Source organism: Dunckerocampus dactyliophorus, chromosome 11 (assembly GCF_027744805.1).
Source record: "Dunckerocampus dactyliophorus isolate RoL2022-P2 chromosome 11, RoL_Ddac_1.1, whole genome shotgun sequence".
Lineage (NCBI taxonomy): Eukaryota > Metazoa > Chordata > Actinopteri > Syngnathiformes > Syngnathidae > Dunckerocampus > Dunckerocampus dactyliophorus.
In genome coordinates this window covers 14,586,459-14,611,616 of record NC_072829.1, presented here as the reverse complement: position 1 = coordinate 14,611,616, position 25,158 = coordinate 14,586,459, and the positions used below count along the sequence as shown (strand labels likewise).

The 25,158-nt window shown below is 38.7% G+C and overlaps 1 protein-coding gene across 5 annotated transcripts; it reads left to right on the top strand.

Moving 5' to 3' along the window:
* On the top strand, positions 1–22,567 carry irf2b (interferon regulatory factor 2b). 5 transcript variants are annotated; one of them, XR_008572813.1, is made up of 10 exons: positions 1–210; positions 6,213–6,307; positions 9,032–9,131; positions 10,961–11,137; positions 11,381–11,427; positions 12,185–12,293; positions 13,236–13,388; positions 14,572–14,609; positions 15,813–15,898; positions 16,828–16,975. XR_008572813.1 is itself a non-coding variant. In XM_054791241.1 (9 exons), the coding sequence occupies exons 2-9, from the start codon at positions 6,221–6,223 to the stop codon at positions 17,095–17,097; spliced, it is 969 nt and encodes a 322-aa protein (XP_054647216.1). In that variant the 5' UTR covers positions 1–210; positions 6,213–6,220; the 3' UTR covers positions 17,098–22,567. The 5 variants fall into 5 exon arrangements, 3 of the variants coding, with proteins under 3 accessions (XP_054647216.1, XP_054647215.1, XP_054647214.1); XR_008572812.1 differs by having other exon boundaries at positions 15,786–15,898; XM_054791241.1 differs by lacking the exon at positions 15,813–15,898 and having other exon boundaries at positions 10,961–11,125; positions 16,828–22,567.
* Positions 22,568–25,158: the final 2,591 nt, after the last annotated feature.

Below are 25,158 nucleotides of genomic sequence, written 5' to 3'. Positions count from 1 at the left end.
TCCGCGCCGCGGCTCGAAAGAGTCTCGAGAGGTAGGAGGGGGATTTCCAGCTCCAGCCCCCACTTCCCCTCTTGTTTTGCTTTCGCTCTGGACCAGAAACAGAACCGAACAACGCTCTCACTTTCCCCTTTTCGAGCCAATTACAGAGTTAAATAGTCCACCGTCACCGTGTTATTCTGACAGAAGCTCCAAGCTGCCCAAAGTCAACAGGTAACTTCCGCATATAACTTTCCGCTTGCCGAAGCTCCGGAGCGGGGCGACATGACGGCTCCTTGCTCGCCCTGTAAGCGAAAGTACTTCTTTTACTTTCTCTCTGTGTTCTTTACTCGCCTTAGCTTTTATTTTCACTTTGGGCTCCGCTTGTTTGGGTCGCGCTGCAGAGTGACAACGCTAATTTGTAACAGTGTCGTAATGTTTCACAATGACACCAGTGAGGCGTTCAGTGGCTGTAAGAATTCACAGCAGCATCGCTATAGACTACGCAAATACTACAAGGTATTAAAAAAAAAAAAAAAACGTCAGCATTAAAGTGTGTGAGATTGCCGTGTTCAATATGAAAATAATGGGTGTCATTCGTAGTCACGCAAACGTCCTGGATCCGTGTGTATGTTGTTCATATGTGGGTGTATTTGATATCCCCGCTTATCAAGAACAGCAAATGCCCCCTATATTGTGCAATCTTGTCAAGTAGGCATGGCGGTCCAAAGCAAGTTTGATGGTTTATCCATAAACTTAATTCGGTGCTTTCAGCTGCAATGTGCATCTTTTATGGAGACATGTGAGATGTTAGGTGTTTCTGCACTGTGGTTTTACCCAGTTTTACCTGTTTAGTGTTGTTGGCATGCTTGGGGAGTGCCACTGCCTCGTTTGGCCTAACGTACTTTGATCAGATCATAATGTAACAATACAAATGTTTGAATAAAACTTCCTGTATTGATTTGTTCAATTTTGAACAATTAAACGTGGTAGTTTGTTCAGATTTGCAAATTAATTTCCCCACATTGTGAATAATGTAAATAGACATAATCAGGTACAGGTAAGGTTGGCAACCTTAAACTTTCATTAACAGTACAGGCAATTCTGAAGTACAATTTTAACACCCTTGACAAACATACGAGTGTAAAAAGAAGTTAAGCACTGTAATATTGACACACTCAACTTTGATATTTGCATGTCTATCCAGCAGTGACCGGCTAGAGCCAAAGTGATCACAACAACACTGTTTGCTAGCGTGCTAACAAATTAGCAAGGAGCAGGAGTGATGTCGGCCGTGTGGCAGTAAAAAGACACAGCACAGAACCGGCGAAGTTCAATACGACGAACTTCATCACGCATATGAAGCGGCATCACACGGGAAACTCCCACGGGACAGCGAAAAGTCATCAGCTGTAACACAACAGAACGAGATCCTGTTGGTGGTCATTGATGTTGGGTTGAAACGAGGGCTGTCAAAAATAGCGCGTTAACAACGGTAACTAATTTAATTTTTAGCTTCATTAACACATGCACATCGTGTCAAGCGCCATCTCTCTGGTATGACGGCAGACGGAGCCACACTAGCATCCCGACATAGCCTGCCGCTTTTTAATAACTGTATTCTTACCTGAACACATCAACAGCAGTGCAATTTCAACACCATATACACTGTATGTATCTCCAACTCAAAAACACATCCCTAGTCAGTTCGTCCCGGTCCTGTCAGGTGCATTGACTGACACTCCAAAAATCACAGTACATCTTTGTTATGTGTAAAGAGAAAGACCAAGAAAAACAGAGGATATTCTTATCTCTCACTAACGTAGCTCTTACTGTGGAAGTACAATTTGCTGCGTTTAAGTATGCTCGGAAATCCAAGAAAATACATCTACAGTCAAAACATGTAAATTCAACTTAAGTTACGTGGTGTCTTTGAATGCAACCCGTCATGGCTCATAATAATGCGGTGAAAGTGTGATTTAAATGTTCTGCTACTATTATCTGAGACTAGGGTTAGGCAAATAGCTTCACTAGCTTTTAGCTTGATTTAAATTTTCAGTTCATGTGAAGCTCTTAATACTTACATAATTATATAATTGTGCGCCATCATTTGTCTTTCTGTTCATAAAATACAGCAAAATATTTCACACATAGTGGCAAATGGTAATTAATCATGATTAATTAATTTGATTTTGTTCAATCATTTGACGACCCTAGTTTAAATGCTTCATTGAGCACCTCGAAACCTCGCAAAATTACACCTCGCTGTCACTGCATTGTGAATAAAACCATATACCACGTGCATAAAGAAGTAAATGGGTGAGTTTTGGCTATTGTTCTCTGTTTGAGTAGTATCACTTGATCATGCCTTTTCTAACATTCCGCACTGCAAAATTAGTAATAAAAGTGTGCTGTGATTTGTGCTTTACCAACATTACATACTACAAAATAAATAATACAAGTATATATGAGTAGTGTTGATATCGGCTCAATATCACTGTCAGCCGAGGCTGCAATACTGGTATTGTATCAGAAGTGAACAAGTTGTACACCCCTAGTAGTTAGAGCATAGAAAACCTGTCTACGACCTTCTCAATACGTTTTTTAACATTATTAGAGCCCTCTAGACATGAAATAACACCCCTTTAGTCACTTTTACACTCGTATTGCTCAATAAAGTTCATGTAATGAGTAGGGGTTGGGCATCGAGTCTCGAACATCGATGGGAACTCAGACTAACATTCTGATTCTCCCAGGATTGCTGAAGTTTTTTCCTATTTCCTAATTAATTCCTAGTTTTGATGCCCAGCCTGCTTACCGGAAAAAATATCTGCGAACACCAGCAAAGAAGAAGAAACGGTTAGAATGTTTGGCTTAACTTCATACAAAAAAAAAGAGTGGTCAGCTCAGTGCAGCATTTGCAATGATATCATATATAGGAGGGTGCCCAACCATGGAAATAAACACCTCCAGATTCAGGGTAACATAATATAATAACAGAGTGCCCCGTCTTTGACACGCTACGTCAGACTTCCTCAAAGCAGTCAGAATCAGGGAAGTCAAACAATAAATGACATCTGTCTCATGCCAATGTAACGGAGGGGTTCAGGATGCATGCTGATGTTGTGGAAGTTCAGTGTAAATAAAGGACCGGAGACACGGCTGCAGGATGCAAGTATATTCATGTGCACTGCGCGTCTCTTTTAGCAAAAGTCAAGAGACCTTCTCAACCCACACGACACACTTCCGGCCTTTAAAATAAGAGCACTACATCCTGTTTACTTGTGCTAACAAAATAAGAGTGTCATAAAAATAGCTTACACCAACATTAAGGCAGCAAAGTATACTACGGTAGTTACCCAAACTCATTGCTCATAGACAAACAAGTACTTTCTTATTTAGCACCCAGGTTAGTGCACTAACACATAAACAACATCATACGTGGAAATGTTTCGTCATGAGCTTTTTCAAAAGTACACTGTATTCCTGTGAAAATAGATCTGTGAAAAATTCAAAGTAAAGTTGATAAAAAGTTCATATCATTAAAAAAAAATAATAAGGAAGTTCAGACATTTTATCCAAAAAGAACTTCAGTTAGTGCCCTCATTAAAACCATGCAAACTTTTATGGCCATGTCTGTTAAAAGCATCGGAATCAAGAATCATTAGGAACCGGAATCAAAAGGAAGAACCAGAATCAGAACTGGAATCATTCAAATTCAAACAATGCCAAACTCTAATAATAAGACAAAATAAGCCATTTAAGATGTAAATAAAACTCATACTTGTGTGTATTGTTGTAAATGTGTTCCGGTGCTAGGGGAGCTGAGTGTGGGGACGGACAGGAAGTGACGGGGGTTCAGAGTTGAGTTTAACTTGGCGTGGGTTACGGCTGCAGCAGTAACCCGTGTTAGTGATTATTGTGCCTGTTGTGAGATTCAGTTGTCTCTCGTTTATCACAGTTAATTGGTTCCATATGGCCCGCGATAAGTGAATTTCCACAAAGTAGGATTCAGTATTAAGAAACGGACTGTTTTCATAGTTAGAGCATAGAAAACATGTTTATGACTTTCTAAATACAGGTTTTGATCATTATTAGAGCCCTGCAGACATTAAATAACACCCCTACAATCACCTTTGCACTCCTATTATTCTTTGTTTGCACCATAAAGCACAGGATACAGGGATCAGCAGGACTTAAGAGACAGACTAGTTAGCCTCCAATTTATTTATTCTAAACTTAAGAAAGTGTCTCAAACAGAGTGGGGGGGGAAAAAAGACAAAGTAAGAAGCCAAAAGCTTACCACTTCCACACGGAATATATCATGTCAGACATGCCATGGCTGACTACATGCAATGTTACATTAATGTCTCATCAGTGCAACATTACTGATGCCTCGTGGCCAGATTTTTTTTGACTATATTAGGACCGAATTACCACAAAACAGCTATCATTTAGTAACTCATTCAATACCAAAGATGCCTTTATACGTTTTTTTGAAACCTGTATTTATATGTCTTTTAGGTTTCTTTGCACGAGAGGAAAAAAGAGGTGCTGATGCAACTCAGCACCACTGTATAACAATTTTAAGCCATAAAAGCGGCCACAAGGTGGCGGAAGGGCATGTGATAAGAGCTCGGCAGCACTCATGATGATGCAGGAATCACAGTAGACAGGAAGGAGGAAGTTGGAGAGCATGGAGAAAGTTACCGTTGTAGGGAGGTTTTAATGCGCACACACATGCATGCATAAAGAAATCCAAATGTGAAAATTGTAAATAGTTCATGCTGTTTTATTTGTAAATAAATTGTTATTTTGATCTTTTAAAAAAATCGTTTTTGGGTTGTTTATGTTGTGGCATAGTTGTTTAGATATTTGAGCTGTCACAGAAGTGAAAAATATTTATGTCAAAGTGTAAGTTATGCTTGAAATGTATCTTTCCCCAAAATGCTGTTTTTGTCCATTTTTTGTTGAGAACTGATATTTTCCTGACACTTACATACTGTATGTTCTATTGCTGATTACTAAAGAACGGAAAAAGGTGGAAACAGACATTTTTTTTCTGATGAAAGATGAAAGGCTACGCTTTCTTTTGGGACATTCCAGGTTTATATAGCCATAGACCACAGTATTCTGTGTGCCTTGAAAGATCAGTCAAACTTGTCTAAAATGGCCAGTACTGGATGGGATGTCTTTAAAAAAATGGCTGGGGCTGAATGAGTTAATTAATACATTTTTTGAAAAAAACGCAATAGAGCGAGGGAGCGATGTTCGAACCGCAATGTAGCGAGAGACTACTGTAATTCACCTGCAATAAATTTGATTGCCTGTTGTTCCGGTAGTCAAGTCTGGTGCTTGTGTGTCTCACCGAACGTTGCAGCAACATTTCTGACACCTAGTGACCAGTGTAGAATACTACATATCATCACAACGTCTTTGAATGTGTCTTCTGAATGTATTTGTATTTGTAAAGTATTTTACTTAATTTAGCCATTTTTATGCTTGAAAATGCTTAATTTAGGCAAATTAGGCACTATTATTTTTACTAATCATAGTCCGTATTCAACCACAAAACAGCATGATTTTTAAATTACTATATAATTTTGAAAAACCGAGACAGCATGAAGCTGTGAAATTCAAAGCGCGAAGTGGCAATGGATTACTGTAAATCAAAACGGTGAAACACGCTATGCTTGATAACCTAAAATGAAATTTTAACATTGTTCATGTCCATACTAGTGTATAAATAAGTTAATTGCGATGCTATTATTACATTAATAAAAGGCGTTATCTTTGATAACAGGTGACAACAGCTACAGTTTTCATCCAGGTGACATTTTTTGGTAGGTACTGTGCTATACTGTGGCGATCTCACGTAGGAAATGTGATGTTCAGGGGTGTCTTAGCTGCTTGAAAGGAAGTTGTTCTTTATTTGGGCAGGCAAACGTGCAATGAACTTGACACACAATTGTAAGGAAAGCGGTGTAACTACATAGAACACTAACTATGGCCATGGTCAAAAAGATCAAAGTGATAAGCACGATACAGCAAACTTAACACCAACAGATAAGCAGACACATATAGGCATGCTGGGAAGCAATACTTTACGTAATTGGGGGTATCAGCGGACGGATCAATTACTATGAGGGCAGCTGTGAGAATCGTCCATGTTGTGCATATTGAAATTTGTATTTGTCACAGCTGTTGCGCGTAACACTACATGTTTGCGTGTTCAGAGCCCACAATGCCAGTCGATAGAATGAGGATGCGGCCGTGGCTGGAGGAACAGATCAACTCCTGTCAGATACCAGGGCTGAAATGGGTGAACAAGGTAAGTACTTTTATTGTCCTAGGTCCTCTCTCAGGATGCACTAAATGCAGTTGCCGTGAGAAGTTTATGTTTTCATATGAATTTTAATGATTTTTTTTGTACTTCGTATTCTTAATGGGTGGAATGGTTATACAACATACTGTACATCCTAAGTGAATTTTAGAAACAGGAATAAGCTGCACAAGTTTAAATTTATTTTGGATTTTCTCTAATTAGGCATGCTGGGTAACTGAGGTTGGGGAAGTGTGTGGCTTCCCAATCTAATATAGTATTATTTTTCATGTATATTAGTGTGTAAGTGTTTATTTCTATACCCGTATAGTTCATGTGGTACAGTTACTTTGTGTGTTCCACTTGTGTTACTTGTGATAGTTTTGGTTGCACCGTGAGTGAGGTAGGCATTTGGCTTTCTACCAGTAAACGGCCCAATTACAGAGATTAAAAGTAGGGCTGTCAATTGATTTAAAATATTGAATCACATTTAATCCATAGTTACCTAATAATTAATCACACTTATCTACTAATCGCAGCTAGAAATACGTTTTTATCCATAATAAGTAGGGATGTAAATCTCTTTGTGGTAAACGATTCGATACGCAACTGCAACGATAACTACATCAAATTTTATGTAAAGGGATATCAATTTTGGAAATACTGGCCGTTATTGTATTCTTTTTCTTTCACCTCATATTTGGTCCCTAATGCTGATACTATGTGCGCATGCATAAAGGTAAGATTTGATTACTTTTTGAGTGCTAATGTGCATATTTGTGCTGTGCACCTCTCTGAAAAACAAACTCCAGGTTCGTACTGGTTGGTGGGTGGTGGCTCTGTAATCATTTCCTGCTTTTAATTTGATGTTCCTGTCATAGTTTTACACAATACATAATAAATAAGATAAATTAGATTGCTATAATGTACGTATGTTTTTACTGATTTGTTAAAAATCTTTCCCTGTGACTAGCTAGTGCGCTGCTAATGCTAATGCTAATACATACGTTCTCATCTTGAGCCATGGTCACATTGAACCAAGCCCCCAAATAGCTGTCCTCGGCTATGCCTGCTGTTAAATAGCAGCTTGTGACCCAAATTTTAGCTCGCAGTTCAAAGCAAAAAATCAGCCAAGAGACAGCTCGCATCTAAAAAACACTCCTTGGTTGAGACAAGTATGCCAAGATACCACTGCATAAACAACAATTAAAAAATACTGGCTATGCTCCAGTTAACTTCTCCCTGGCAGGCGACGTAGTCCGTGAGAACACAAATCAGACAGTAGATACAAAATACATTAACTTTGGTCTTGTTGCAAGAGCCATCTGCCAGGGCATGGAAGCTAAATTTACCAGTTAAAATACCCTTTTCTTTGTCTATTTCTACTCAATACTTGCTCCCGCGTGTAGCTTTACAGTCACCGCTGCGTTTCCTCAAACTACGGTGTGGGCCGAGGGTCAAACAGGGCGTACATTAGTCACGTGTAAAAAATATAGTGCTGTTAAAGGAAGCTTTCATTAACGTGTTAAAGCGTTAACTTTGACAGGCCTAATTAAAAGCATAAAATGGCCACAAATACCACAAATAAAAAAATAGTGTTTTGCTAAAAAATGTGAACTACAAGACCACCAACAAGGTTGTAGACCTAGGCTGTAATGAATTACAAGATCATCATTAACAAGATTGTAGACCTGCACAAGACTGGAATGAACTACCAGAGCATCAACAATATTGTAGACCTGCACAAGACTGGAGTGGACTACAAGACCACCAACGAGATTGGAGACCTGCACAAGACTGGAATGCAGTACAACACAATCAAGAAGATTGTAGACATACACAAGACTGGACTGGACTGGACTACAACAGCATCAACAAGATGGTAGACCTGCACAAAGACTGTAATGGACTACCAAAACCAACAAGATTGTAGACCTACACAAGACTAGGGTAGACTAACAAGACCAACAAGGTTGTAGACCTGCACAAAAATGGTATGGACTACATGGGTGCATGATTGATAAATCCAAGATAACGGTCAATCACCTGGTGGGGAGGGCTTGGGAGAATGTGGTGCGGTCTTTGGCATCAACTTGACTGAATATGAGTCCAATAACAGCATCCCTACTGTCAAACATGGAGGTGGAAACATTCTGCTTTGGGGATGCTTTTTTGCTTAGGATTCAGGAAGACGTCACTTCTTTGAGGGGCTGATGAACTGGTCTACGTACCGTAAAATCTTGGTGGAGAAGTTCTTGGCCTCAGCTAGAACACTGAAGACGAGTCGTAGATTGTCCTTCAACATGACTGTGTCCCAAATCATAGAACCAAGGCAACAAAGCCTGTGGACTTTATTCCATAGAAAATCTGTGGAGGGAACTGAATCTTTGTTGAAACCTTGAAACCTTCTTGATTTGGGTAGTATCTGTAAAGAGGAATGGACCAAAATACATCCTGAGAATCATCGTTTTGGGTATTGATTGACTGAGAAACTCCAAAATAAATGTCAACTTGCGCACCCAGTTCTTATTTTTAAAAGTCATCGAAGAGGTAAGTTGTTTTATTATTAATCCACCCTGGAAAAAGCATTCAAATAAATCTTTAAGGTCCCACGATTAGTGCACTTAAACTTCTGACGGCAACATTATTATGCTGTTTAGAATGGCAACTCTTTCATATGTGCAGTTGAAAGAGCCACCAACAGTGATAGTATATAATGACATACACCTACAGGAAAAAAGAATCTTCCAGATCCCGTGGATGCATGCTGCTCGGCATGGCTGGGACTTGGAGAAAGATGCTCCCCTCTTCATGAGATGGGCTATACATACAGGTGACGACTTTATAGACTCTATGCACAATTATTAGGCAAGTAAGCGCTTTCCTCTCAGTTAAAACATGCATGTTAGGCTAATGGAGATTAATGAAAGGTTGGTTGAATCCTGGGTCTAGTCCAGGAACATTTTCATAGTTAGAGCATAGAAAACCTGTTTACGGCCTTCTAAGTATGATTTTTACAATTATTAGAGCCCTCTATACTTAAAATAACCTTTCTAGTAGACATAAATAAGACATAATATGGACTCACACATGTTAGCATTGGGAGAGTTCGTTGATGTTGCCTCCTTTTTACTAACAGTTTCTATGCAGTACTTCCTGTGGTGGCTAATGTCTCCTCAATGTAACATTACTGACACCTAGTGACAGTGTAGAATACTACATATCACAATGTCTTTGAATGCGTGTTTTCAATGCTTTATTTTTGTATTTTATTTCATTTAGCCATTTTTATGCTTGAAAATGCTTAATTCACGCAAAAAATACATAAAATGTGCCTAACTATGCATTTTATTGTACTATTAATAGGCTGTAGTCAACCACGAAACAGTGATGATTTAATAATTAATATGTTCTTGAAAAATCATGATTATTACTATTTTATGATCGATAAACAAAAAAGTGTGTAATTGACACTGGAACACAAAGCAACAGGTAGTTTAGCCTCCCTTGTTCACGGTGCAACCAACAATAACGCAATAAGTAACACATGTGAAACAAACAACGTAACCACACCACACGGACCTATGCTTAGACACTAATACATGCATACACCAATACTATTTCTTACTCACACTAATACATGCATACACCAATACTATTTCTTACTCACGAACAGTAATCCCTCGTTTATCACGGTTAATTAGTTCCAGACTGGGCTGTGAATATCTGCGAAGTAAGATTTTTTATTTGTAAATTGAATATTTTTCCTGTAGGAGCATAGAAACCCTGTTTATGACCTTCTAAATACAGTTTTATAACATCATTAGAGCCCTCTAGACATGAAATAACATCCCTATAGTCACCTTGACACTCGTATTACCGAATATAGTAGAAATAAAGACTCACGATCATGTGTGTTGGGGGTAGGACAGGATGTGACGTCAAGGGTTCAGAGTTGTGATTTAGCTTGGCGTGGGTTACGGCTGCAACAGTAGCCAGTGTTAGGAATTATTGTGCCTGTTATTAGATCATTCAGATCTGCAATAAAAGCCTGTTGTTCCAGCTATCAAATATTTTGCTTGTGTCTTTCACCGAACATTACAGTAACATTACTGACACCTAGTGACCAGTGTAGAATATCATCACAACGTCTTTAAATGCATATTCTTAATGCCTTTATATTGTTTTTTTTTTTTTTTTTTTACTGAATTTAGTCATTTTTATGCTTGGAAATGCTTAATTTAGGCAAAAATGTGTAAATCGGTGTAAATATGCTTGTTTTAACTAATAACAGGCCATTATCAACCACAAAACATCATGATTCATTAATATATTTTTGAAAACCCGTGAGTGTGAAGCAGTGAAATTCGAAGCGAAAAATTGGGATTACTGTATAAATTGCAAGGCATGCTGGGTAACTTCCTGTTGGGACGGTGTTACAGCTTCACTGTATAGCAAAAGCCAATAGCACAAGCAATATACAATAAATCATCTCCTCGCAGTGTATTGTATTGTTTCATAACCAAGTAATACACATCGCTTGAAGACAGAATTTTGTGTAACCAGGAAGTAATGGAGAAATAAATGATCATGGTGGTGTGCTATATGTTACATAGTCGTGATCTGCTGATTGATGTTGATATCTCATGTGTGAACGTGTAGGTAAATACCAACCGGGAAAAGATCGACAGGATCCAAAGACTTGGAAGGCAAATTTCCGCTGTGCCATGAACAGCCTACCTGACATTGAGGAGGTGAAAGATAAAAGCAACAAAAAGGGTACAAATGCCTTCAGAGTGTACAAGATGCTGTCATCCTCAGAAAAAAGTATGAAGAAAGGCGAGTGCTGCTGTTTTTTTTCATACATACCATCATCAGCTTGCTAATACAGTGGAGCCTCTAAGGGTCATTACAATCTTTTCCAAAACACTGATCCACCTTTGATTCGTTGGCAACAATTGAAATAATTTCTTGTTTTCCGGGGAGCTAACGACCTTTAGGGGTTCCGCTGCAACACCACTTGTTTTGTACTGAGGACTTGCCATCTTTGCTTTTTTTGAACATCTCTTCCCTTCCATTTAGGAAAGAAGAAGCCCGACAAAGAGGCTAGACCCAAGGGAAACAAAGAGGTAGATAAACACAGGCTTGCAACCCACCACATTGCGTGTTTGTTTTGCTCACAATACAACACACAGCTACCTTAACAATCTTTCTAATTGGCAGAACCAATTTATTATGTCCAAAAAACCTTGCACTGTTGGTACTATTACCAGCTGACTGCTGAGGAAATATACAATTAAGGGAAATAATAACACCACATTGTGTTATGTAGTCTAAACTGTAAAGTTTATGTGGTTAATTGTTTGTTTTTGTATTGTCAGTTCCATTTATAGTTAAATAATTTACTGTATTTAAGGTGTAAAAAATAATAATTTTTCAGTTTTCAAATTTTTTTTGTACATTACTCAATAATGAATCAATTAATTAATTATAAAAAAATATTTAAGTAATAGTAACTATTATTATTAATATATATATATATATATACTTTATTATAATAATAGTATATCTATAATTATTTATAATAATATAATATACATAATATGTTATTATTTAATAATATCAAATATTATATTGTATTCAATATTGTTACTTTGTGGCATACACTTTACAGTCACATATTCAATAGTAAGAAATAGCTAGAGATTGGACCAAAATATTTGATTATCATGATTAATCAAAAATATGCGAAGATTTTGTGATGGATGTAAGCATTTTGAATGATGTTGTGTGGATCAAGATTCATCAATTGTCAGTGTGACTGATGCCCACACAGTCGAGTGTGCCGACTCTGTCCTTATCTCTGTGCGCTCCCCTTGCTGCCAGGTAGCCTCTCCATCTTTTGGGAGGACTCCTTCTCTCCTCCATGTCGGAGCGATTGTGGGCATCAAAGAGGAACCACAGGATGAAGTGGAGATGCCTGACACAGCCAAAGGTGCCGCAGCTTGGCTGCTTCAGGCACATTTGAACACACGCAAGTTTTCAGTGTAATACGTCACAGACAGCGCATATTTTACAAATACAGTGGATCCCTGCACCTTTACCATTCAGCGTTCATGGCCCCACAAGTTCTGGTAAAAAATTTTAGGTTTTCTTGGAAAACAGGCATTTGCAGAAAACCCATTCGCCATAAATCAGTAATTTTTAATAGGTGATAATACAGGTAAAACTGTTTAAAATCCCAGATTTCTTTCATGCATATGTCTTTATGCTTCACCGATAATGTTTTTTCCTCAAGCTTTGAGAGTTCCCGCTTTGTTTGGCGATCCTTAAACGCACCGTAGTTGTGCGCTTTAACTGGTGACACCGTGACTCATTCATTAGTGGTGAGTAGGTCTGCAACCAACTAGTGATTATTTTCTCAGTTGATTAATCTGAAGCTTGTTTTGATTAATCGAGTAATTGGTTAGGCCCCAGACAGACCAAATCCATATGAACCAAACACAAACAGTTAGTCGTTGGTCATCACGGATATTTACATGTTTTAATTAAAACATTATTAATCGATGGGGGGGCTAGCGAGCGAGCGAGACATTTTTATGGGCGTATCAATTACTCGCTTGTGGTTGCGGAATGTAACAAGAAAGGAAAGCGGGGATCAACTGTCTAGTAGATTCTCCAAAGGGATCCAATCCGCAAAATGACAATTATGATAGGACAGAGACATGTGTTTTGCCATGTTGGGTGTCCGTCCTTTTCCAGTACTGTTGTCTTCATCATATAACCTCTTCGCCATCTTTTGTGGTGACATGGCTACACCTAAAATACACTCCGTTTGATGCGAGTTAGTCACTTTTTAATGCGACTTTTAATGCGATGAAAGTCTGATGGAGGAAAAAAGCATCTGAGTAAATGTATCCTCTGTGTCCATGTGCAGCCATTCCTAAATGTGTTGAAGGTCATGTGATTGCAAGCGAGCAGCTGCCATTTGTCTGTCAGACCATCGAAGTGACGACTGAGAACGAGGAGGAGACAGTTAGCTCCTCCCACTCGTACCCTCTTCAAATCTCTCCTGTGTCTTCATTTAGCGGTGAGACGGCACACACGTCAAACATTTTGCAGCACAAGCAAATCTTTGTTTTGCAGCACAAGTAAATAGTGGCATGTAGTGTTTTATTTATCCAAAGCTCAACACTCACCAGAACACACTGAGTCATGTTTACATACTTGTTCCCTCTGTGATGGGTATGAATGGTTGTCTATCTTGGTTGTCCAGGGGGTAGTCTGCCTTTTGCTCCAAGTCAGCTGGGATCGGCTCCAGCTCACCCAGGCAACCCGTATAAAAATGAAAGGATGGCTGGATTGTTTCCATTATTAAGACCGCGATTTAAGTTGAGTTTCAGTGTAAGTGGGAACTTATACCTAAATGACACCGAAGAGCATCTAAGTCACTCACACTGCACACAGAACACATAAAGGACGTCCATCCATCTATTTTGTGTGCCGCTTGTCCTCACTAGGGTTGTGGGGGTATGCTGGAACCTATCCCAGCTGACTTTGGGTGAAAGGCGGTGTACACCCTGGACTGGTCGCCAGCCAATCGTGGGGCACATATAAGACACAATTTAAATGAAACAGTTACAATAAAAAAAGAAAACAGCTCCATACTGTTATCCCGGTGGGTGTTTTGCAAACTGTAAGGGGCTTTGAAAGAGAGGGAGAGACAGGCTTATTGGAAGGAGGAAGATCACTACACTGCGAAGTTATCACTGTCCATTTCATAGGAGCTGATCCTTTCACATGTTCAAATATACCATCTTTATCCTTCATGATGGTCGTGACTTGGACTGAGTTGCAACCAATGTTGATTTCCCCATGTCTAATTTCACTTCACTTTTCACTTTCATTTTCCTTATCTTTGACTTTGCGATGAGAAGAGACTTCCTATTGCTTGAGAGAGAGAGTGTGCTTGTGTGTGTGTGTGTGTGTGTGTGTGTAGGTGTCCCGCTAACTGCTAACCAGTCATTCAGGCAGAGCTGGCTCTCTCAGTTTTTTCCAGTTATCATTCCATCCTTCCTCCTCCTTAAATTAACATCACATGTGGACCCTTCGTCTTGTCACTGTTCTTTGTTTCTAAGAATCACAGTTCAGAAACGTGTGAGCTTTTGCTCAAAACAAAGCTTCATCTTTAGGGCTGTTTCAACAGACTTTCCTGTTGCTCAGTTGAAAATATTGCAAGAGTTAAGTCCAATTTATTTGCTTTATTTTCACAGCCAGTGACACAGACAGCGACGTTGATGACACCGAACAGGTGAGTCTCCTGTTCCACAGACACAGACGCGTGCGTGCGCACACACACACACACACACGCACACACACACACTGTCATGGGACAGCCTCATCGGGAACTCTTGCTGTCAAACATTGACAGTATTTCTTTGGAGTTCATTGTACCTGCACACACACACACACACACACACACACACACACACACATACACACACATACAGTATACACCAGGGGTGTCCAAAGTTCAGTGGGGGGGATTTGCAGCCTGCTGCACATTCTAAAAATATAACATATAAAAAGAAAACTAAAAAACAACAACAGCAAAAATTGATTTTATTTTATAACAATAAAGTCGAAATATTAAGAGAAAAAAGTTGTAATCAACATTCATTTAATTAGCATAGACTTGAAGTATTAAAAAAATATGTTTTTAAAAAAAGTTGTAATATTATGAGAAACCTCCGGCTTCCTCCCACATTCCTAAAATATGCATGTCCATACGTATGAATGTGAGTGTGAATGGTTGTTTCTCTACATGTGCCCTGTGATTGGCTGGTGACCAGTCCAGGCTGTACCCCGCCTCTCACCCGAAGTCAGCTGGGATAGGCTCCAGCATGCCCTTGCGGATAAGCGGCATAGAAGATGGATGGATGGATGGATGCTTATTATGAGAAACAAACAAAACAAAGTAAAGTTGTAATTTTTGGAAAATTAGGTTGGTGTCAAAAAGTAAAAAGTCATAATATTTAAGAGAAAAAAAATGTATGAAAATTATTTGAAAAGAAAGTTAAAATATTTGGAACATTTTAAAAAGGGCAGTAACAAAAATGGGGGGAAAAAGTGCAAAGACTGAAATTCATACCATTAATACGCTTTTTCACCTATATCACTCAGCTGAGATGCACTTTAAAAAAAAGAAGAAGAATATAACTCCTTAGCATATGAAAGAGGGCCTTGCATCCTTTCATTTTTCAGTATGTGACCCTCACTGGAAAAAGTTTGGACACCCCTGGTATACACGCATAATTGCTGTATGAATGATTACTTCTTAATTGGAATCATAAATGACTTCATTTAAACGACATGCTGAAATAAAGTGCTTGATTTACAGCCTGATTAGTAACTGTCAAACTGTGTAAAACACTGAAATGACCCTGTCCTCATTGCTTGTTATGTATTGTGTACGTTGATAATTAAGCCATCATCTTCAATTCATGAATGGAAGTTCAAATAGATGAAGCGATATACAGAGGGTCCTCAGCCTACGTACGAGTTACGCTCTGACGATGCGGATGCAAGTCCAGTTTTAGTGTAAGTCAGAACGTCAGAACTTAAGCTATGCCTATGTTTAAATTTAAGTCACTTAATACAAAGATTAACTACAACAATTAAATGAATGAAATTGCTTTTATCCTTGTTGTTGTCTTGCACACTGGAAGTGCCGTTGCAAAGGAGGGAGAGACAGCTTTGTTGCGAGCAGATCCTTTCATGTTCAAAGATACCACATTTATCCTTCATGATGGTCGTGGCTTGGACCAGGTGTGCAACCATTGATTTCTCCCCTTTCTGAACATTCTGCCATGTCAAATTTCACTTCACTTTTCACTTTCACGTTCCATGTCGTTGACGTAAAGCCATCAGAAGAGTCTGCCTCGCACTTGGGGACATAATGAAGGGAAAAAGTGAACTAAAAAGAACAAAAGTGATGTCTGTCCTCAGTGTAGCGACACGTGACTGCGTATTGTTCCGCCACGCCCACGTAACTAGCTCTCTTTTTCTTTTTGCACAGTATTAGTAATATATGGGACTGTGCCGTACCAACGAGAAGCCGTAACCCGAAATGCTGTAACATGAAATGCTGTAACCTGAAACGCTATAACCCGAAACAATCATAAAATGAGGGCTGCCTCTCTATGACCTGATAAAAAAAAAAATGCAGTTAAGAGAATATTCCATTTGTTTGCCTTCAAATAGTCTTCAGCTCCCTCCCTTGCTTCAGCTGTTTTGGTGTTAATTGTCTTGTACTGAAGGTGTTGTTAATGTACAGTATAGAAGACACCTGCACAGAATACGATTGAAATTTAAAAATATCCCAGCTTGCCAAGTTTGAAACTCTACAATCAATATGCTCAATGATCAATTTTGCAGTGTAATGTCATCCGAGATTCCCACTTTGTTTATGATTCATACCTTATTTTTACCTCCTTTCTTTGTTTCCTGCCCTTCACTGTGAAATATAGGGTGTCGTCAGTGCAGCCTGGAGGCGGGACCACAGCAAATCGGTTCTCAAGGTGTCGCCATATTCTCTTCCCGGCATGGCCACCTTTGTTCGAGGAAGCAAGCCCTTCAGAGTCACCACCACACGAGACCCCAGCCCTCTTATCAGTTACCACAGCGACAGCTGGACGACGCCTTACAGCCAGAACTCTCTCACGTCCTCCATACCCAACCACACGCACGAGATGCGGGCCAGCGTCATCATGAAAACATCAGACGTCACCTCCTCTTAACGTCAGGACGATGAGTGCAAAGTTTTTCTTACCGAGTAGTTATTAGGGATCAACTTGACTTATCCGTTAATTGACTATCACGTTGCCTCCTTGTATATTTTTTGCGTCCTCATGACAAAGATGGTCCCTTTTGAATTTGTCATTGCTAATTTGGACACCACATGCGTGCGTTTTCTGGTGCATTTTGGCTTACTTTGCATTGGAGCTGGGGTAGCTACTTGGCAGTGTGTTCAAATCAATGTATGAATTATAATTATAACAATCATTAAATTAAGTACATATCAATTTCTCATGACAAAAACAAGTCATGGTTAAAAGCAAACCTTTGCCAAGTACCGTATTTCCTCAAAAAGTGGCACCTTCCCGAATTAACCAATCAGTCGCTAAAACAAACACCTCTGCCTTTTCCGAACAAAACGACCTCAGTTCATAGACAGTTATTCACACACAGACATTAAAGAGTTAACCGCATCAGCCCATTTGAAATCATTAATATGATACACGTGACAGTAATAGCAAAAATGATACAAATGTGTCTATAAACATTGTACAGATGTTGCTGGTTCGATTCCCAGCCACGGCCCAACACGCAGTCATTGGAAATGCAGTTGACCCATGCAATTCAGTTGGCGAAACAGGAAAAACTGAAAGACAAAAAAAGGCACTTATACAGGAGTAAGTAAATATGGCAAACTTGCTTGACAATCAGTGAAACAACTTTTAGCACTTTGACAATCCCAATAAAAAATGACCCATTTTGGGACCCGATCCCAAGTTTTGGAACGGCTGTCCTACAGCAAAGTCTCTGAAGTCTCTGGCTGTAACCTATGCACTTGCTCCAAATTCAGTTGAATGCGGCTGGAAGCGTTATTTCATACTGCTTGTTGGAAGAAAAACTATTGACAAGTGTGATTACAAACAATAATTGAGCAGCGATATACAGTGGATCCCTGCACATTCCAGATTTAGCATTTACCCCATTTTGGTAAAAAAAAAATATATATATACAATATATCTGAAAATAGACTTTTCCCACCGAAAATCAAATTTACCATTAGTGGGTAATAATTTATAAATATGTGATAATACAGGTAATACATCTACCACTTCTGAACCCGCCCCCCCACAATTTTTATGTTTATGTCATCATGCGTCACTGATAATGTGTTTTCCTCAAGCCCTTGAGATTTACCACTTTGTTCGGTGGTCCTTGAACGCACCATAGTTGTGTGCTGTGACTCCGATTCCATCTGTTCATGGATCATCTTACATTATCATGCATTAGCGGTGAGTAGCTATACAGTTGATGCTGTAAATAAATGTGTGACGTATATTTAGGGCTTAAACCTGGATTGTGTTGTGAGTGAACAATGGCAATTGAAGAGAGAGGGGGTCTAATAAGTAAAACACTTTTAATCTCACTTTTACTCCAAAAATTGGAGGAAAACGTCAACGTCATGCTAGCAGGAGGGTTCGGAGGGGGGAGGGAGTGAGTCAAAAATAAACATTTTTATGCGTGTATCGATCACTCACAGTTTTTTGCCATTTGCTGTTGGTCTTGGATCCTAACTCCGGTGAAAAGCAGGGATCGATTGTATATGCCTAAAACAGGTTTGGCCAGCTGCAATCATTCCTCCTGTTCATACTTGCCAGTATGCTTCATTAACGTGACTTATGTCAAATGTCTGTTTTCAGTCTTTCTTTTATAAAGCAAGTGAGCATCTTGCATTGCGAATGAGCTTTGAGAAAATCGGAAATCCTAAAGGGGGTATATAGCAGACAGTTAACAGCTTGGTGAGAGTCTCACACGGTTTATGGCTTGTTTAATCGTCATTTATAAAAATCTATGCACATGACTTCAGTCCTAATCAATTACACTGGAAGCCAATTTGGATGAAGACAGGTTTAATGGCCGGTATGAACAACAGTAACATTCGCTTCAAGGATTCATGTTAACACATGACGATTGTTTTAAGATACACTTGAAAAATTGTGTTGAACTTGTTCTTCTAATGAAGGAACATTTTAGTTTAAGTTGAGTTTTTATCATTGTGTATTGTGTGAATGCTAATAAGAGTTGCTGCCAAAAGATCTTATACTCTGCAAAATTCAGTCATTTGTTTCAGACACCAAAAAATAGGAACAAACATAATTCTAGTTTTACATGCAGAAAAGATTGTGTTTACAAAATACTCCCGATTACATGAAGATTCGTGAGCGTCAATCAAGGCATCAGTGGGCATCTACATCAGGATAAAGTACCCACATAATGCGAGGGCAGATGAACCAACCGTGACCACATTCTGTTTCTTTGTTAATAATGTACATATCTTGTTTTCTTGCAAGCCGCTTCTGCACTTTATTGTGTGTTCACGTGTGCCTTTGATGTTGTGTGTCTGCTCTTTAGTCTCCTGGCGACGCATGCAGGAAAGATGAACATTGCAAGGATTCATCGCCTGCTTACTCAGGTCATGCTGTCATCAGCACCTTATCCTCACATGGAGGATTCTCAGGGCTTCCAAACAGCTTTCATCAGGGAATGGGTCTTTGAGGGAGGGAGAGAGAGGTACAGGCTTTTTGGAAGGTGGAACACCACTAGACTGCTTAGTTATCACTGTCCATTTCATAGTAACAGATCCTTTCACATGTTCAGAGATACCACTTTTATCCTTCATGTTTTTGAGCGGCTTGGATCGGGCATGCAGCCAATGTTGGTCAGCGTTTCCCCGCTTTCTGAGCATTTTAGGATGTCAAATTTCACTTCACTTTCACTTTCCTTTTCTTTGATGCATTTACATCAAAATAGTATGTCTCATGCTTGGGAGACATGAATCGAAACAAGCTAACTGAAAAGAATAAATGTCACATTGTCCTTCCTCAGTGTAGCGACACAGCGCATGATGATGTATTCTTCCGCCTACACATTCTTTCGTCACACGCACATAACTGGTTGTCTTGCTCTTTTTGTGCAGTACAGTAAGCCCTCATTTATTGCGGTTAATCAATTCCATTCCAGACTCGACAGTTATAAATTAATTCCCGCATTTTCCGTATTTTCTGAATTAGGGCATAGAAAACCTGGGTAATACCTTCTTAATACAGTTTTTAACATTATTAGAGCCGTCTCGACATGAAATAACACACCTATATTTACGTTTCAGTCGTATCATCCAATATAGTAGACATAATAAGAGAAAATAAGACATGATATAGGCTCACACATGTTGGCGCAGGGGGAGTTCCCTGTTGTTACTTTTACTTTTTGTTCTTTACTGTACTTCCTGTGGTGGCTATTGTTTGATCAATGTAACATTACTGACACCTAGTGACCAGTGTAGAATACTACATATCATAACGTCTTTGAATGTGTGGTATGAATGCCTTTTGTATATTTGCAATTTTAGTTAATTTTCTGCCATTTTTATGCTTGTGAATGCTTAATTTTGGCAAAGAAATGCATACAACCGCGAGGGATTACTCTATTTAATAAATTATGGAAGTGCCGAAATGCCGTAACACGAAACACAGCAACTCGAAATACCATAACATGACACGCTGTAACACGAAATGTTGTAAAAGGAGGACCACCTATACATGACATGATTGTCTTTTATAGGCTGTTGAAGAATATTCCACCTGTTTGCCTCAAACGGCAAACAACTGCTTTCAGAGTGCGTCAATTACCCACAAGCGCCGTCTTCTCACTTCTGTATCGTTTGTCCGAATGTGAGCAGAGCGTCTAGCCTGAAATGCCCCACAATTCATTCTTACTTCTGTCAGCAGTCACATGATCGCTAAACAGCAGCGAGACAGTTCCTTTGGCATGCATTCCTTTCCCTTACTTTTCACTTTCCATCACTCATGCATGTGGATGGGTGTCATGTGACCAAAGAGTCTGATTCCAGAACATGGAAGGCTTTTGCCCAAGTTTTCTGTAAGCCCTCCATATTGATTGTAGATAATGACGTTCCCACCTTCTCCACAATACCCTTGACTTTTTTCTTCACTACAGAAGCTACTCGTACTTCAGAATTTGGAATACTTAGCCCACTTTTCTCACATTTAGCTTGTTTTCTTCACATTTGAGGTACAGTAGATCATGACTCTAAATGCTAAATCTAAACCTGAATGTCTTGCCAAGTGTAAAGCTCAGTGCAGTAATCCCTCGCCACGTTGTGCTTCAAATTTCATGGCTTCACTCCATCACAGTTTTTCAAAAATACACGAATAAGTCATTGCTGTTTTGTGGTTGAATACAACATAGCATTGGGCATAAAATATGCACGTTTAAGCAGTTTTTGCCTAAATTAACCATTTACAAGCAGAAAATGCCTAAATGAAGTAAAATGCAAATACTGTATAAGGCATTCAGAAAACTCATTCAAAGATGCTGCGATGACATGTAGTATTCTACACTGGTCACTAGGTGTCAGTAATGTTACTGTAATGTTCGGTGAGACACACAAGCACCAGACTTGATTGGCAGAACAACAGGCTTTTAAATGCATTATTATAGCCCTAACACGGGCTATTGTTGGGGTAAACCATCAGTCTTATTTATGTTGTATATGTCTTATTTTCTCTGATTATGTCTACTATTTTGTGTAATCATGTAAATGTGACTATAGGGATGTTATTTCATGTCTAGAGGGCTTTTATAATGTTAAAAAAGTTATTTAGAAGGTTGTACACTTTTTTCCCCATGCTCTAACTATGACAATATTCCATTTATAACTAAGGAATCCCACTTTTTGGAAATCCAATTATCACAGTCGGGTCTGGGACCAATTAACCATGATCAACAAGGGATCGTTTGAAAGCTAAGACTTTAGTACAGTATTTATAAGGCTTGCTCTTTTGATTTGATCTTTTGCTGTGTTTAATATAAGAAGGTGTCAGCTGAGAAAGCAGCCGGGAGGCTAAAGCACACTTCTGCAGCCCCTTAAGCATTTAGTTAATATGTTATGATTTGAACCTACAAGTAATTTACACTGGATGCACATACAGTAATTATCACCATTACTCTATTGAACTTTCTCCTAGAGTCAACTGGGTTTGAGATTCCAGACTTGCATTTACCAAAAAAAAACCTCTTCCATGTACTTTCTTTATTGCTCTTTTTAATACTCTTCCTTGTGGTTTTTGTATAACTGTGATAAGGACGTCCATTGGCTGGTAATGTGCTCAAGAGTACTGAATTTGAAGTATTGATTAAAGATATCTATTTTTTAGCTTGGTCCTAAAGGGGTGTGTGTACTGTAATGTCCTTCTGCATTCGACTTAGGCTGTGTGTCAATCTGAATACTTACCGTCGGTACACTTCCATAAGTCATCCTATCATTTGCGTAATGGTCTGTGTGGGAGAGAAAAAGCCAGTAAAAACCATGAAAAGCAAAAGTTTCGAAATACAAACTTTCTTCTGTGACTACTTTTTGTGTTTGTTTTTTTTTTTTATGTCAGAAGCAAGACGGAGCCGCCTGTGGGTGCTTTTAGATGACCCGCTGCTCATAAAGAGGCGCGATGTGTAAGTTGTCTAATAAGACCAGAAAAAGTCGCGAGAGTACTATTTTCTTTTCGTAATTATGATTTTTAATATATTAATAAATATATTATATTATTAATATATTATTATATTAATATTTTGATTTTATTCTCGTAACTCAACTTATTTTCCAAAAATTACAACTTTAGATAGATAGATAGATAGGTAGGTACTTAATCTCCAAGAGAAATGAATGCTTCCAGTTTAGTTTTTATTAATATTACGACTTAAATAAATATATTTTAAAATATTTTCTTTAATATTTCAACTCTATGTTAATAAAATTACATTATTTTTTCCTCATATTACAAAATTGGACCTTTTTTCCTGGTTAGAATATGACTTTTTTCTCTTAATATTTGTTTACTTCATTGTCATAAAATTACACCTGTTTTTGGTCATTTTTGCTGTTTTTAAAATTTTCCAAATATTTCAACTTTTTTCTGAAATAATCTTCTGATATTAATATAATATAATCTTGTAATTATGACTTCTCATAATATTTTGACCTTGCTCTCGTAACATAAGTTTTGTTGTTTTTTCATCATATTGCGACATTTAATATTTCAGCTTTATGCTACTAAAATTGTTATTATGATATTATGACATTATTTTTTGTAAAATTACTACTTTTTCTCGTTAGATTACAACTTTCATCCATTTTCCTGTCCTCACTAGGGTCGCGGGTAGATTACAATTTATTTCTCTTAATAATTTCACTTTATTTGTGTAAAATTCCTGCTGATTTTTCCATTTTTGCGATTGGATTATCTTTTTGTTTTTTTAAGCTTTCTTGTTAAATAAAAACAGCCGCGGGCTGCACTTTGGACGCCCGTGCTTTAAAAACACACATTTCACTTTCCAGTTAATGCTCTTAACCACTCCTAAAATAACACACACACACACACACCAGCAAACGTGTTGTAACATCCCTGTGAGGAATCTGAATGTCATGTACTCTATGAATACACAAAACACATCCAGGTATTTAATAAGAATATTACAAACATAAAGAACAAAAGTGGGCTGTGTGCCCCCAAGTGGTGTAGTATACCGTACTACACTGTCAGTCCCTATAAAGATTCTTTTGTATTTTTTCCAGGTCCCTTATTTTTACGATGGGGTTTCGTGCTCTGAGTTTATCTTTAGCGCTGCTAAAGTTCAGAGTCCACTTTGATATGGCCTGAGAGAAAGGGCTGTAAAAAGCTGCTTAGACGCAGCTACGCCATAAACATACTTTGCAAGTTCCCTCATGCATGGAGCGTTTGCACGCACAATGAGGTTCCGCATTTTGTTTCCACACATGCGTCCACAGATTTTCAGTTTGAGCAGAAACTAAACTGCCGTTTCGGTTTCAGTTGCTCTTCTCGCTTGACTTCCTTCCCCGTCTTTTAGGCCGCAGCGGCCCAACACCTCCTAAGAAAACGACTCATCAGGGTAAAAACCCCTGCGCTTATCATACTAGATCCGGTTTATCTGGCTGCTTACACAATTCCCCTTCTGGTCCTTTCATAGAAAACAGGAGAGTCGGTCAGATAAAAGAGGCTTTTCTGGTTAATTTCCATCTGCAGTTTATCTTTACCGCACTTATGTAACAGGAAGATATGAGTTGTATTGCACAGGGTGGAAAACACATTACTGTAGTCTGTACTGCAGGGAAAACCCACTTCCGCCACCTAGTGTTAGGGAAAGGAAGCAGCCTGACTACTGGTAAATACAGGAACTAATAAACCATGACTACTACCGTCTTACAAGTACATGTGTAAAATACAGTCATGGAAAAAATGATGAGACCACGCTTGTATGTTCAGTTTATTGATCCATTTTAATGCCTGGTACAACTAAAGGTACATTTGTTTGGCCAAATATAATGATGATAACAAACATAGCTCATAAGAGTTTCATTTAAGAGCTGATATCTAGCAACTTCCATGGTTTTCTTGATGATAACCAAAATCACTTAAGTTCTTACATGAATAGCTAAAGCATTGTACTGCTCTCTTATGGGCTATTTTTGTTGTCATTGTTATATTTCTCCAAACAAAGGTACCTTTAGTTGTATCAGGCATTAAAATGAACAATAAACGGAAAAAACAAGGGTGTTCTGATCATTTTTTGACTGTATGTCACAGAGAGAGAGATTTTAACAGATTTGAAGTTAAGTTGTTGGGCCACAACGGGGACATTTGGGCAGAAAGTGTAAGAATATAAAAACAACTCCATGGAATAGGGGATAGGCTGGGATAGGCTCCAACAAAACCCCGCGACTAATTAGGATAAGCGGCATAAAAAATGGATGGAATAATATAATAATCACTTACATAATAAAGGAAAAATAATGCAAGCAAGCAAGGTAGCGATGACACAGGAGACATGGCAGGGCGGCACAAAGGTGATTGATTGACAATGGTCTACAGCCAATCAGGATGGCAAAAACAATAGATGAGAGAGGGAAGAGAGAGACACTCCACTTCCAACAACGCAATTCTTCTTAAAGGGCCAGGATCGGCCTAAAATTC